This window comes from Parasteatoda tepidariorum, chromosome 2, assembly GCF_982258835.1.
Source record: "Parasteatoda tepidariorum strain Cologne lab strain chromosome 2, Ptep-v5.0, whole genome shotgun sequence".
NCBI lineage: Eukaryota > Metazoa > Arthropoda > Arachnida > Araneae > Theridiidae > Parasteatoda > Parasteatoda tepidariorum.
In genome coordinates this window covers 104,516,590-104,533,723 of record NC_141756.1, presented here as the reverse complement: position 1 = coordinate 104,533,723, position 17,134 = coordinate 104,516,590, and the positions used below count along the sequence as shown (strand labels likewise).

The window sequence follows — 17,134 nt, the reverse complement described above, 5'->3', positions numbered from 1 at the left end:
CTGATTTTACCACATTTTTCTTTATTTTCCATTGAAAAAGAAATCCAGCAAAGACTTTTGTTTCAAAGATGCTCTTTTTTGAGCAGCGATATACCTTATTCTTTTTAAATAAATCAACTGAACATCAACATCATTTTGACGTTCTAGCCAATTCATAGCAATATCTAATGAATTGCATGCTTCTAGATGAGAAGGTTCACTATCTTGAACTTAATCATCTATTTTTTCCTATTCGTCTGTGGAGTTCCGATTTTCGTTCAAAATTTCAACAAACAATTTCATCATCATTTAAAATTTGAAATTCTAGGACGTTTTCAGTGTCTCGATAGCAGCCTTCCATTTCTTCTGCTGCATAACCTGGCATCTCTTCAGCCGGAAGATCTACTGGCTCAGAAATTTTGAAAAATTGTTGATAAGTCAAAAATTATTCTAAACTTTAAAAAAAAGAAAAATGAATTCAGATCGGATAATCGGCGCTCTACTGTATTAACAAAACAATATTTCTACACACTAAATACTTTAAAATACTTTTAAAAAAATCCTTTATTTTATCCTTAATATAAAATCCTTTATTTCAGTCAAAAATAATTTTTATCAGGATAATTTATAATTTTTAAACTTAAAGTTGAGATTTCTTAAAAATTTGATTTTATTTAGTTGGAAAGTTTTATCCAGAAAAATAATTTATAGATAGAAATGTATATAAATTATTATTTAATTTTCAAAATAGACTGAAAAAGTAAAAGACTAAATGAGGATTGAGGAAATGTGTAACTTATAATTTATATGTTTCCATTAGCTGAATGCAATATAACTTGCTATTTAATAAACATATTTCAATTGTACAAATTTAATTATACGTTTATTTAAATATGAATACTTTTAAAATATAGGTCATGTATATAAAAAAAATTTTTTTTGCCATAAATAATTTAGAATTACTGATTTTTTTTTTTAATGTTTCCTCATCTAATTTAATTCATTCTGAATGTAATATGTTATTGACAAATTGAGTCTTCGTCTTTACAAATTCAAGAAAGTATTGAACTTGACTAAAAACTTATTATATAAATAATAACTGTCAACTCTGCAAAAAATAGCCATTAGAAAAATACGTAATCGTAAATTTTCATGGCTAGCTTCGTTTTTAATTAAAATTTTTGTGAAATTTTCGTTTGTTGCAAGATATTTCGCATAAGAACGGGTACCCCTGCTAAACTGTTCCTGTACCCCTGGGGGTACGCGTACTACACTTTGGGAAACACTGCACTACACGGAGAAAAATAGTTCTGAATAAATTTACCTTCAACGAAAGATACAAGTCAGCACAACTGATGCTTATGTTTCGATGCCAACAGATATGAATGGACGTGTTAATATGTTGGCCAACATCTCTTATTTCCTCTTCCTCCTCCTCTAGGGAAAAGGGGGATGATTTGCAGGGCAGCTGACTTGCAATAGCATTCTGCAAATCCCTCATCCATTTGGTATGCTCTTCCGACGAGGGTGAAGCGAGGTATAGATGCTTTTCAGGACTGCATAAAATAAAACAATGAGTAAAACCAAGCTTATCCCCAGTTTCTTGTATTTTCAAGCTTTTCAGAGGAAATAAGCCTTGAACCTTGAAGGAAAGTCGTCCATCGTGAGTACGAAGAGTGCAAAGCAGGATATCACTGAACTGCAAAAATTAAACATTGTAAAGAAGATAAGTTACCAAGTGATAACAATTAATAAACTGACATTTTTCTAATTAACTTAAAGCTAAGTAGTATATTAAACAAGTCTCTAATCAGGAGTTTCTTATATTTTTAAGCTTTTTGAAGGAAACAAAATTAGATTAAAAAAAATAATAAAGATAAAAAATTAGACAGAAAATTAAACTAAATTATAGAACTATTTTATAATATTTAATACACAATTAAGTTTTTTGTTTAAGTTTGCATGCAGTTTTACATCATAAAAATTGGTCAGCTTTAAAAGATGAGAAGAGGTTGTTTAAGACGCTTATTTTGTCTAATTTATCTTTAGTAAATCATTGATAGCATCAACTTTAGTGCACCCTTACAGCAACATGAGGTTGTATCATCATAAAGAACTCTCTAAATAAGAGCCTCACACAAATATTTTGAATACATTTTAATCTATTTATTTGTTCAGTTAAATTGTTTGTATTGATATTTTTCGAGTCTCCTTATTTGACCTTTTTCGCATTTAGTGTAGATGTTTGCCCAGTTGCTGAGGTTTTAATGGTCTCTCCTAAAGGTTTTCCTCAACAAAACTCCGTGCCTCCAAAAAAATGGTCCCAAATAGAGGTGGTCTTTCCTGGAGGTTACACTGTTTATATATACATATATATAAAGGTTAACTTTTACCTACATTTTAAAATATTGACTCCTTTAGCAGTTTTGAATCTGAGATGATCTGATTTAATTAGATATATATAAGCTTAAACTGTGGATTTATTTTATTTTTCTTTTCAAGTATTATTATGAAAGTTAAATGAAATTTAAAAAGCATAAATTTTTGTGTACATCTTATATCTACTGCATGTTTACAAGTGTAAATTTTGCTATATGTTTGAGTTAGTCACATTTTTCCAATAATAATCTAAAGATGTTTTAGTTGGAGGGATATAACTTAGACACAGTTGTTGTAAAATTCTTGACTTCATAAATGTTTTTCTTAGCTCCTTAAATGCTTTAAACATTGTTTTATTCTATCTTTCTTTTAAGCATTATTCTATTATTTTCAAATAAATTTAAAAACGTTCTTTGTATTTTATTTTTTCTACTACTTAGCAAATTCGAATTTTACTATAGGTTTGGGCAAGCATTATTTTAACAATCTCAATGTCCAAACTTAAATTGCGTTTGAGTCACACACAAATTTTGATTTATTAAGAGATGATTCATAATGGTTTGATTCTGCAGAGTGGCTCAGAAAATTTTGCTACTAGGCTCATCTGGTTAAACTATTGGTCACATTTCACACACCCTTATCAATACTTATTATTTTCTTAAATAGTGATCCATCCAAATCTATGAAAATTTGCATTTTTATTTACATAAACTATGCTTTCCTATTATATTTTATACATCATAGCTTTTTTTTTAAACCTAAAATAATAGTAATAATAATGATGAAGGTAATAATAATAATAAAATAATAATAATGAGTCACAGACAAATTTTGATTCATAAAGATGGTGTTACAGTTTCGCTCAGATAGTTCAATTACTGGGTTCATCTGGTGAAACAATTGGTCACATTTTACCCTTATCAATACATATTAATTTTTTTAATAGCGATCCATCCAAATCTATGAAAAATTGCATTTTTATTTACTAAAACTATGTTTTCCTATTGCATTTTATTTATCATACCTTAATACCTAAAATAATAATAATAAAAATGAAATGTACACAAGAATCTAACAATTAATGGGGCAACATTGTCAACCTTTATTTATCCAAAGGTATCCCACCATAGAATCGAGTTAACTTGTCTTATATACTAGCGAATTGATGTTTAATAATCGTAGCAGTAGACACTACAAATTTAATCAACATTCTTTTATTTTGATGTGTTTTCAATTTCCTCTGATTTTACATTATAGGGATCAAGGATTATGACACAGTTTAATACCATAGTAGTTTTAATTACATATACATTCAGAGTAAGAAGAACAAAGCATGAGGGTAAAAATATTATGCTTATGAAAATTAGAAAAAAAAATCTATATTGAGGAGTTCTTTACTTACCAAGAAAAACATGCATTGCTGAGTACCACTTTTAATGAATTTTGACAAACATCCTTCTCTAATGAATTTCTATGAAAAAAAAAGAAAGCTTTTATTTGAACTCACTTTGTATAGTACAAAGTCTAAAAATATGAAAAAAATATCTTGCTAACAAAAGCATGAATAAAATAAACAACAAAACACATGTAGAGATAAATTAAAATAAAGAACAACAGAGTGTTGTTGATTCTTTAGAAGATAGTTTTTTGTTTTTGAATTTGAAGTTTATACTAACCCGTTATGTTTTTTTAATATATTTTTTTGCAAGATTATTACTAAACCAGTACTTTAATTTCGTTACTATATTTGCTGTTAAGAAATAAATGTGTTTTTTTTAAAAAAAACAGAACTGTTTTTTAATATAGCTTGATTCATTACAATAGTAAATACATAAACACATATTTTGAGGAAAATGAACTTTTCAGGAGCAAAAAAAACTTTTTTTCTAATGCTTTTTTACTAACATGCATACTATTACTATCTTTTAATAAAGAAGTTATAGCAGAATAGGCTAATAAAATTTAATATTGTCCTACAATTTTTTGGACAGTAATCAATTGTAATTGCATAAATAATTTTGATATTCCAAACAAGCAGAATAATTATTTATTTGTATCTTTAATTTCTTCTAGTCATACCATATTTTTACTTTTTTAGACAATTAAATCACTAAAAATGAAATATGCAGCACTAATAAATAAATAGATACAAAGATGTCACTGATTGTCTAGTATCAAGTAATGCAGTAATTTTCTTTCGTATAATTTTTAGAAAACATAGACACTGTCACTAATAATCAAATATGTAGCATTAATAAATAAATGGAAACAAAGATGTCACTGACAGTCTAGTAACAAGTAATGCAGTAATTTTTTTCACACAATTTTTAGAAGTCTTAGACACTGTGCAAATATATCATGAAACAAATTTTCTAAAAGCTTTTCAATGCTTCTAGACCATAAAAAAATTATAGAATAGAACTAAGAAACATTTTAATAAAAGTATTGCATTTTCCACAAATGAAATATTAATCTTAGTCATAGAAGTTAAAAATTTTTTTCTGGTTATTAACTATACTTTAAGTTATCTTTTATTAGTTTTGATTACTCATTTTATACAGGGTGCGTAGCCAAATCTTTGAATCAAAAATAAGCACTTTTTAAAAACTTTTCAAGCACTTTACAAAAATTTTCAAGCACTCAAAGAATTCATATTTAATCAATGATATTATTGAAAAACAAAAACTTTTTATAAACAGTTTTAGCGTTAAAAAAACAAACAAAAAGAAACGGGCGTAAATCGAAACAATGAGTACTTTCCCACCTCACAGAGTGAATTCAACTTGACCCTGAACTCAGAACAACAGTACCCTTACCTCCTACGTCAAGAAAAGTGTTGGAAGTAAAATAAAATAAACAAGAACAAAATTAAAATAAATGAAAAAGAAAAACATTTCATAAGGATCTGATATTCTCTATCCGAATTGGAGCACTCGGGTTTCGGTTTCAAGTGTGCGCGCATGCGCAAGTCATAACGTGGGTACGACATGAAGTCCGCGTGAATGATTACGTAGCAAACTCCCCATTTTTCGTGAAATGCATGGGATCCACCAGATATCACTGAAGGGAAGAAGAAAAAAATTATTCGGAAAGGAAAGCACTTTTTAAAAACGCCAGCAGATAAAAGCACCTTTAAAAGCTTTTAAAAGCAAAATCTCCAAAAAAGCACCTTTAAGTACTTTTTACAAAAGCTACGCACCCTGTTATGACAGTTTTCTAGAAGCACCTATAAAAACATTTTTTAAAATATGTAAATATTTGTGAAATTTTGAATGTAATTTCATGTGTTTAGTGTTTTTACAATTTTCAAAGGAATGTTAAATTATAATAATTGAAATTATTTCAACAGCATGCAACATAAATTAAGATTCACAAATTCCCTATAATATTAATACAAAACTTTGCATAATGTGATAAAATAACGAATTAAAGTTTATAGGTTTTTCATCCATGCCAACACTAAAAAGCACAAAAATAATTTATTGCATACTACAAATTTTTTTAAATACAAAATATTATAATAATAATAAAAACTTTCATAACTTACCCGATTTTTATCTACCAATGAAGAAAAGTTAGTGAAACTGCGCTGAAGTTCAACGAGTTTTGAATAGTTCACCTAAAAAAATTGCTTTATTAGGTCTGGCAATAGTAAAACATAATTAAGTATAACATCCAATGACTTTTTGTGCAGTCGAAGTAGTGACTAAAATGTTCAACTAAACTAACTAAAGATTGATATCATTCTATTAAAAACAAAATAGTCATTATCAAAAGGGATAGTATGCCACATGCATTAGCAATAAACTACATCTATTTATAAATTAAGGTAGCAACATGAACAATTACAAAATCAGCTTTAGAAAAACTTACTAGAGGTAGCATAATATTTTCAAAACTTTCACAAAAAGTTTTAGTTTCATCATACAAACCTAGGGGGGAAAAAGATAGAATTGTGAAACAAAACATATTAATATAATAAATGCAATGATAAAAATAAATCAAACATTGAGTTAGCCATAAAAATACAAGCAACAGCCAAAAATTATTATTTGAAATTAAAAAAAAAGGGAGTAAATAGTTAAATACATTAAACAAATGCAATATTGAAGTAAAAAGTGCTTAAATATGGTAAGATATTTTAGTAAAGTTGAAAACTTCCAAAAGTTTGATTAGCATTTGTCTCATTTCATGATTTTTAAAATAAGTAGATATCGTCAGATATTTTAGTTTATAAATAATTGATTTGGTTTTTTCTGCCTTCATTGTAGTCGTTAAAAAAATTATTTTTTTGCTCCAATCGTAGTTGAAAAAAAAATTTTTTTTTGTTCAATTAGATTGAAAAAGTTTTTAAAAAGAGTTGTTTTATTTTCAATATGTATGAAACTTTTGATGAAATTTTTTGACACAATATCACAATGCTCTCCAAACTGAGTGAACGAGCAGTTTTACGATCTAATTATAAGGAATAAGTTGCAAATTATATTCACAACCGTTTTTGCAGTCAATTCTTAATTTTATTACTTTATCACATAACTAATTCATTATTACCAAGTCAAACATTGGTTTTACATAGCTGCCAACTCCACTGGATTTTTCCAGCTTCTCCTGGTCTGCTGGTTTAATTATAATTCTCTTGGTTTTTCTACATTTTAGAAAAATCTAATTGAGTAAGTTTTCTAAAAAAAATCCCTATTGAAATAGAAGTTTATACAGATTATTGCTTGTTTGCTTGTATAAGCATTGCTAATACATAATGAACCATTTATAGAAATCAGTTCAAAACTTTTTGTTCTAAAATTATTAGTTTATTTTTATTCAGAACTCTCTTTATAAATAAATTTTAAAAAATCTTTTAACTATCTTTGATCAATTAAATTCCTATTAATATTCAAAATTATGAGTAAACAGTACATAACAATTTAAATATGTTTAATGTCAATCATAACTGGAAAATATGGCAGTTTTTCTATTTTGATGACTATAAGAATTCTCCATGTGTAAAATATTTAGAACATTAAGCAACAATTATCATGAAATTTATATAATCTACTGGATTTTTTCCCATCGATGTTGGCAGCTATGGGTTTGGTCATAACCTTTTTTATCTTCAATTGCATGCAATTATTCTCAATTACTCCAGGGAGCTTAATTTTTCTACTTAGTTGCACGCAATATTATATAGTAAACATAAGGTAACTAATAGTTAGTTAATATTAATTAATATAGTTAGTTAACTAACATAGTTTACCTTTGTTGAAGTAAAAAAGAGGCACTTGTGAGAAAGTTTCTAGTATCTTGCAGGACACAAAAAATTTTGTGGCACATATAATTTGATACAATATGATCAAAGTGTGACAATTACACATGGATCTCTGTAGTCAAAAATTTTTAAATTGTTGTTTGTTGCGTTCAGTAGTTTATGTAATTTTTTTCAAAAATATATCACATTTTAAAGAAAGATTAAATTAGACAATTAAGGGTAATTTGTTCAATTTTAAGAGTAATTTCTATGGTTTAGCTCACATAACTTTGCAAATATTCTCCAATGTTTATGATTCTATATTTAGAGAGTTATTCGCACACTGGATCATATTGGAACAGCTATTCTTTTCAAATGATAGATGAAATTTTTAACAAATCATCAGTACACAGCCTATTACTGTAATAAATTCAATATTATATAACAATATCAATTACTTTTTCAGGAAAAAAATTAAAAACAAAATAACTCAGACTCTATTATTTAAAATTTTTCTTCTAATTTTATATTATACATATGTTACGTTCTTTATTATATCTTATCAGTTTGGGGTGGGAATTACGTAACTAACACAGCACAAGCAAACACACTAACACACACTATAAATCATGCAATATTCAAGAGAAATTTATTTAATTTTTATCAATCAATCCATATTTCACTCAATCTAAACTCAATATATTACCAATCTATACTTTATTTTTTACAAACTATGTTTTAATTTAAAAAAAAAAAATCCAAATGGTAGTAAAAAAAAGAAAGAAAAGAGACATAACTAACATTAGGAGACCTAACAAAATTTATTTCAAAACCAAGCTTAACAAGAACGTTTTCCGCAAAAGTTTCCAGTATTTAACACCAAGTGCTTTAATTTACTCCTTGCTGAAATTGAAAATGCAAATACCTCAATATTATTTTAAAAAACCCGTAAAATTTTTTGTTTTTTCACTATTTAATATTGAAAACATTTTATCTGAATAATTTTATACACTTTTTATTTTTTTTTACGTATGTCTTTTTCATAGTTATATTTTTGAAAGTTTATGACTGATTTAAATTGCTTTGTACCAGACACTCTTGCTAGCCACCTTTGAAACATTAAATTTTATATTTACATTTTCTTAACTCTTTTGTGCTTTAAGTGTTTTTATTTATTTATTTACTATTATTTTTTATAATATATACACTCAATACTGTAGTCACTGACATGAACTTCGGAATCCAACAGTGACTTGGTCTTCTGTGTTTATTTCTTGTTTTTATTTTCTATTATGTTATGTACTAAATGTATTTCATTCATTAACAAAAATAATAACAAAATAGATTAGAATATCATAGACAAAAAAAGGCAAATCATAGAGCTTAGTTAGTACAAAATATCAATATTAATTCAAAAACACTGAATATAAAACAAAACAAGAAACTTACTTAAACAATCGTTATAGTCATCATGATCAGAATTGTAGGTGTCCAACAGATCTAAAAAAAGAGAGAAAATTATTTTTCAACATTAAGGCCATTCCCTTAAATAGGGCATTGCATATATATAGCATTTTAATTTGGTCATAGCACTAAAAAGCTTGGATAAATTATAAATATTGACCAAACGTATTCTTCTTCTCAAAATATTTGAAATGTAAAATATATTGTTTTCTGTTTTTGTGAAAGGTTTTATGGAAAGTCTAACAGCTATGTCACACACGTATAATTTTTTCAAACTTTAAGCAACATAACACATATCAGCATAAATTTTATACTAACTTAGTTTAAAAAAATTATAGATAAAGTAGCCATGCTATAAAAGGAGTCCTTCTTAGGGAGACAATCACTTTGAAATTACCATGCTGGTTGTAATAACACAGCTTGAGACAAAACATATGGAGAACTAAACTACATAATACATAAAAAATAAACATTTACTAATCAGATGACTTTGTGCTGTGATCTATGTTTCATTTTGAGAACTACTTCAAACAGAAACACATAAGCAATGACAATTTCTACACACAATTTAAATAAAAAAAAATAACAAGTTAAAATAATTTAAAAAAATAAATAAAAGTGTGCATTTAATCAACAGAAACTAAAGTAGTAACTTAAGTAAGCGTTGTAAATCGTTATAGTCATCATGATTAGATATGTAATGGTAAGATCGATACATAATGATTATGGTCTACTTGAAAGCTTTATACTTCAACGAATTTTCATGACCTTCAAACAATTCTTCATTGAAACACAATTTAAGTACTTCGAGGAGAAAGGTAAAATCTTTAAAAGAAATCAACTTTAAATTAATTTTAACTTATTAAATAATACAATATTTATTAGATAGAAAATAGAATTTTTTGGCTCAAAAGTCACATTTTGCTGTACTGAATAAAACATAAATAGCATTGTAATACTCCATCCATGTGAGCTGATCGCAGTTTTTATACTGCACCCAGTTTGCACAACCACTGACTAAAATGTTTCCAGTGGTAGACAGATTATAGATTAGAAACTCTTTACAGTTGGGTCAACCATGGGAAGTTCCAAACTCCATATATCACAAATGCCCATCAAAAAAATCCCCTACAAAGGGGAGGTAGTTCCAATGCTTGATTTAGGAATTCCCTTATCTTCTGGGTGAGATACAAAAGAACAAAGCAACTTAAACTTTGATATTTACAAATCTGTCATGGATCAAGTGTGCAATACTAAAAGTAAAATAAAATAAGCGTAATAATAACAAAAGTGTCATTGTGGCATCTTGGGGGTTACTAAAGAAGACACAACTGAGAGCTTTAAAATACTTACAGTTCCTAGACAAATTATTAGACACACTGTAAGATTCTATGTCAAATCTTAATTATCTGGTGATACTATACAGCATTATTGCTTTTACGCAACTGAAACCGATTTGCACTTGTTTATGCTCGTGTATCAATTGGTTGAATTCAATGATATATAATATAAATTCGACACTGTGATAAATTCGATGATATATTAAATAAATACAGAATATTTATTATATAAGGTAATACATTAGTATATTATAATAATTAGATCAAATTATTAGATGCACTGTAGTGTTTTAATAATTGCCTGTTTTTGCACGAGTTTACAAGCAATACTTTTATATTTAAACACACATTTACATCTTTATTTCGGAGATTTTTTATATACTTCCTATTGGTATTTATTTTTAACGTATTGCATTACAATGTTAACAAATTGATACACAAACATAAACAAGTGCAAACCGGTTTAGATTTATACTAACTTTTAACCAATGAGTGATAATAAACCAGACGAAAAGCCGGACGAAGAAGGAAAGATGACAGAGGCAAGTAACACACTTTTTGTGTTTCAAATTGTTGATAGAATTGGTTCAATAATTGATTCTGACTCAAATCATCATACAGCATTTCAAGAAGTTTTGGTAATTTCTTTAAATACGTTGAATGCATCTATATAAAAAAAAATTGGATTAAAAAAAAGATCTCATAAAACATATAAATATTATTACAGGAAAGTGAAAGAAATTATTTTGTAAGCTTCGTTGAAAATCAAGTCCCAATTTTAGGAATTTAGTAGAGAGTTGGCAGACTTACCTTGATCATATCTTTTTGAGCATAAAGAATGTTAGCCACTCCTTTAATAACATTCTGATTTTTATTAACTGGACGACCTTCCCTGAAAAATACGGAAAAAATCAATAAAAGTTCTAAAGATTATATTCTGCATGATAGTTAAAATTACAAAAGGAAACTTAGTTTTATGTGAGAAAGTTACAACTCCTGATTTAAAAATTATTATAAAGATGTTTCTAAAATAACAAAATGCACACTGCCAAACTATTAAATTATCGCCACTATTAAACAATTCTTTGTTTAATACGTAGAAAACTATGCCAGCATTAAATCATAATGTACAGAATTAGAAAGAATAGGTTTTCTAACAAAAAAAGTATAGACATCAAAAAAAAATTTCCGTTACATTTTATTCCAGAAGGAATTTGTTCTAAAATTTGATCATGTTAAATCAACCAAATATTTTTTAAGATTAAAACATGCAAAATCATTTATATGTATACGGATATATATATCAGTGAATTCTAGGGATGTAACGAATATTTAGCAACTATTCGGCCCTTTTACTGAATATTTGGCCAGATATTCGGCCAAATATTTGGCAAAGCATTTTTTTGGGGGAAATTTGAATAGATTTAATAAAGAATAATTTAAAATCACATTTTTTTACAACAAATTATTAGAAATTGTTTTTACATATATTTGATAAGTTCTAAAGCTTTTTAATTTATGTTCTGAAAGACATATGGAAAAGAAAAACTTGGAAAAATTGAGACTAGACTACTTTATACTTAACCAAAAAATTTGTTTCTGTGACTTCTTTTTTTAAAATTTAGTTGATCACAATATATCCTGCTTTATCCTGGGTTTTAAAATTAAGTTAGCAGTTATTTTAACTTTCTAGTAATTTATAAGTGTTATTTTTATTTAATTTGATTAATAAGTTATCAATTGTATTATATCATTTTATTTCTTTAATTAATTATTTTTTTAATTAATTTTGTTTTACATTAGTTAATTTGGTGATTTTAATAAATCTTTAGTTTATTATAATTTGGCTTAACTTCAATAAAAATTGGCTTAACTTTAATTTCTTTTTCAAAATTAATTTCATGTTTTACCATCACATGCTTAATATTTTTATATCTATTTATCCATCTATATTACTATTCACTTTTTTTAAATAAAAAATCTTAACTTATTTCGTCTTATTTTTTAAAAAACTTTCCTCAGTTGAATTAAATATGAATTAATACCCATTAAATACAGATTATTTGTATAATATTTTTTGTAATTTATCATTTTTTTCAGGATCACTTGGTTGTTGAAAAGTGGTTCTTTTATTTAATTAATTAAGTTCTACCTCTACTTTTTATTACCTTGCAGCTTTGTTTCATATTTTAGGACAGTCAGTTTATCTTAGAGATAAGGATTAAAAATATAAGGCTCATATCCTTTATTTATTTTTGCTTGTCTGTTAAGCACTATCTTTTTAGTTATTTATGCTTTAATTTAATAAATATGGATTAATTGAATAAATAGATATTAATTTTAATTAAATATTGATTGCTTATTGTTAGTTCCTTTTTATATGTTATAATATGTTTTTAAAAATAAAAGTTTTAAGTTAAAAATAGTTGTTTTTTTAATAATTTTCTTTTTAAATTAGTATCACTAAAGTAAGTTTTTCAATCTTATTTGGTGCTAATCTTTTCCATAATTATCTTTTTTCTATCGACGCTAATATATTGGTCTGTAATTGTTTATTGCGTTTTCACTTTAAAAAATGTTCTTAGGTTGATTAAATGCATTTCCTTCAATTATACCTAAATTATTTATTATCTTTATTATTTTTTTATTTATTATCTTTATTATTATTTTTTTTACAACAACTTCATACTTATAATTTTTTTTTTTTTTAAATAACTCCAAGTAAATTCTCTTTGACTTATAATCCCTTTCATTCACGTTTATAGTTCTGACAATTTATTATTGCTAATTAGTTTTAAGTATAGTTCAAATCGATTGATTTTTTTTTAAATAAAAATAATTTATTAATACCTTTTTAGAGTTGCAATTTTATTTATGATTCTATATACATTCTAATTAAATGAAAATTTTTTTGAAATTTCTGTTTAAAAAAAAATCATGGAATTTTACACATTCTAGGTGAAAAATTTTCTTCTTACTGAGTGAACTTTTTATTATCTTGTGAACATTATTCTTTTATCGTCTCTTTTTCTTTCTTTCTATTTTTCAAAAAATAGGCAATGTGAAAAAGTTAAGTTGAGATTTTTATCTTTAAATTTATTTTGTTTAAAAAATAGGAACAAATTTTGCTTTGGTTTCTATCTAGCTTTTCCTTTTTTAAAAACATTGGGTTTTATAAATGTTTTTATTATGACGGGGCAATTACGAGGGTTTCTATTGGACTTGATTCTTCACCTTTTTTTTTATAAAAAATACGGTATCTGGAAAACTGAGATATTTAGCTCTAAAAATTTCGTTCAAAAATCACAATTGATTTTTATTTTTTCTGTTTTGCTTTTGCATATAATCTTTTTTATGGGCGTTTTTATGATAGCACTGTGTTTTTTGTAGATTATATCTCTCGTAACTTTTAATGGATATTACTTTTTCTGAAAAATATGATTTTTAGCACTGTAGTTTTGTTTTAAAAATTTATTGGATACTTTTTTCTATTTCCCTTTTTCTTTTTTTTGTTTCAACTTCACCACTTCAGCTTTTTTAATAGCATTGATTCAGTTTTTAATTTGTCTTAAATATTAGCAATTAACTTAAGATCTAATTATCTTACATATTTTTCTTTATCTCATACCAATAACATAGCTAAGTTTTGATTATTTTCTAATAATGACTAAACTTATTTACATATAAAACTATTTATATTTATTTATATACATAAAGAGTCATTAATAATATTTATTAATGATTTAAAAAAAGAAATGTTGCCATTCTAGGGATGTAACGATTGCCATTCTAAGGATGGAAGATTTTTTTGGCCAAATATTCACTATTTGGCTAAATCACTATTCGTTACATCCCTATTATATTCCACTACCTGAATAATTTGAATAGTGAAATATCTGGTACAGCTAAAAAATCACAATAATTAAAAAGGAGGAACAAACAAACAAACAAAAAAATTAGAGGAAACAAACATCAAAAAAATGTTCTATTACTTTTTATTCAAGAAGGAATTTGTTCTAAAATTTGATCACATTCAATCAACTAAATAATTTTAATATTAAAATATATAAAATCATTTATATGTATACAGATATATACCAGTATATTTCCGTACCCAAATAATTTGATAATTTGGGTAGTGGAATATCCAGTAGAGATGCAACGGATATCCGGCAGGCAGTATCGATCTGGCCAATCCGGCAAGGAGGCCAGATATCTGGTTATGGCTGAATATTATGATTATCCGTCAGTAACATTTGGCTCGAAATAAAATATTGAGTAGAAAGGTAAAAATGAAATATATATATATATATAATTCATCACGATGATGGTAGAAAATGTAATTTTAACATTAAAATCAATATTCTTTTCAAATATAATTTTTTTTATACTTATAGTGTTTATAAAATAAAGAAATTATACTTAAAATATGTATTAGGTTTTAGTTTTTATCTTGGTCATGCCTACAACAGCTATGTTATACTAACCATTGATATAAATATTCTTAAAGTATGTTAGTATTTTGAAAGTTATGTAATATAACATAGTATGTAGTATATAAAAATATGGTATACAATTACAACAGAATATATTTACTATACGGATACATATTTATTATATTATAATTATATAATAGCCAACCTCTTTCATTTTTAAAATAAAATGAAATTGGCAATCTTATCAAGTAAAAAAATATAAATATTAACTAATAAATAACTACCGTAAACCGGGGCGAGTCTACCCATTTTTTCAGTTTGTCAACTTTCAAGTGGTCAAACTTTTGTAAATATTAAAGAAAAAAGGCTTTTAATAAGTGTTTCGGAATCGCTATTTATTCCTCTTTAAAGCTGTGAAATCGATTTTAGAAAATATTAACAGTTAAGCTGTTACTGTATATTTTTATAGAACTGCTGACAAATCTCTCGTATGGGGCGAGTCTACCCATTCTACTAAAATGAATGTTAACATTGTAAATAATCAAATTTTACTATTAAATTGTTATTTTAGTTACTATATAGGATATTTATGAAGTAAAATTCATAACTTTATTATATATTCCATTTTTTTATTCATAAAATAACACAAATTGAGTATTTGATCGATTATCACATTTTCATCACAGTTTTGTTTTTATAATCATTAACATTATAAAATAACATTTTTTTCTGATTATTGTTGATAAAAATAAATTAAAATTAATATAAATTTACAATTAAATAATTAATAAATAATAATAATTAAAGATTATTAACAAAATCATGGCATTTTTTTTGTAACATTTAAATCCATTTGTTTTGCGAATATAATTTCGAACCATCTGTAATAATAAATAATAATTTATTTAACTTGCATTAAATAAAAAAAGTTAATTTTGTAATATAAAAATTGAAAAATAGGTAAAATAAACATATTTTATATTTACATTTATATTTAACCTATAAATTTTCTTATTAATGATAAATTTATCAATGCAGAATTAAAATAATAGACTCAAATTCATTTAAAATGACTTAATTTTAATATAAACAAAGTTCTAAATTATATTACTATGCTTTATTAAAACTAAATACGAATGGGTAGACTCGCCCCGCAAACAAAACTTACAAAACAGCAAAACTTACATTCTTTTTGTTTGTTTTTTTCATATAAAATTAATGTAATCTTAGTCTTAGATAAGTTTATCACTTAACCAAAGTGAAAATAGTAATAATAATAATATACTTACGGAGCACCAACTAAAAGTTTTCTGATTTTCAATACAAATCTCTCAAAAGACGTTTGAACAGGTCGGTTAAAAAGACACCAAATAAATAAAAACGGATCAAAAAACTACTACAGCGCCATCTTCCTTAGAGTCTGAACTAAGCCCTCCGTCGGTAAAATTTTTTTTATTTGCAATTTAAAATAGTGAAAATTAAATAAAACTAAAATGGGTAGACTCACCCCGGTTTACAGTAATTTCATTAAATTTTTTTTTCTAGTTTCACTTGATTTAAAAAATTGAGAAAAGATCTGAATGGTTGGCAGTTATATTAAAGACAAATATTAGAATAAAGTAATAAAATATGATTAAAATTATATACATACTTCAATATTAAGAACAAAAGAAAGAAATATTTTTAAAATTATTAATTTATTCATTATTTCAATTTGATTTTTAATATAAATAAGTTTGAATCTTTAACAGATGTTTGTTTCTGCCACCTACTTATAATAAATATTCTATCAGTGGTTTTATTTAAGCTAAGCACAATATTCAGGGCAGATAACATTCTTCAACTAAGTGTTATTTACATAATAGTTATTTATTGATATTCAGAAATTTAAAGTTAAGTACTTTTAATTGAAAGTTTATTTAAAAGAAATATATAATCATATAAGCAAAAGAAAAATAATAGTTTTGTCTAGACCAATTAAATATAAATACTTATTTTAAAAAAAGTACTGCGGCCAGATACCGGATATCCGGCTCAAAGATTTGCCGGATATCCGGTATCCGGCCAAATTAAGATCCATTGCATCACTAATATCCAGCACAACCAAAAAATTAATAATTAAAAAAAATCAAGCATAAAATGTTCAGAATAGTGCATTCTTCTTGACCCTTTCTATTTTATTTAACATGTCCAGCTGACTTTTGAGTGCAGATTGAATTTAATAATGCCTAATTTCATATTTTGTAAAAGAAATTTGTTTTAAGTTTCAACAAATTTTTACAGTATATAAAATA

At 25.6% G+C, this 17,134-nt stretch overlaps 1 protein-coding gene across 2 annotated transcripts in view; it reads right to left on the bottom strand.

Moving 5' to 3' along the window:
- Positions 1-17,134, bottom strand: part of LOC147815976 (FERM, ARHGEF and pleckstrin domain-containing protein 2-like) — a 37,709-nt gene that overhangs the window by 4,544 nt on the left and 16,031 nt on the right. For both annotated transcript variants that reach the window (XM_087157942.1, XM_087157943.1), the window contains exons 4-10: positions 11,215-11,296; positions 10,884-11,070; positions 9,050-9,100; positions 6,232-6,290; positions 5,906-5,977; positions 3,761-3,829; positions 1,304-1,678 (exon numbers count right to left, since the gene is read on the bottom strand). In XM_087157942.1, the coding sequence (XP_087014068.1) occupies positions 1,304-1,678; positions 3,761-3,829; positions 5,906-5,977; positions 6,232-6,290; positions 9,050-9,100; positions 10,884-11,070; positions 11,215-11,296 (895 nt within the window). The remainder of the gene's footprint in view (positions 1-1,303; positions 1,679-3,760; positions 3,830-5,905; positions 5,978-6,231; positions 6,291-9,049; positions 9,101-10,883; positions 11,071-11,214; positions 11,297-17,134) is intronic.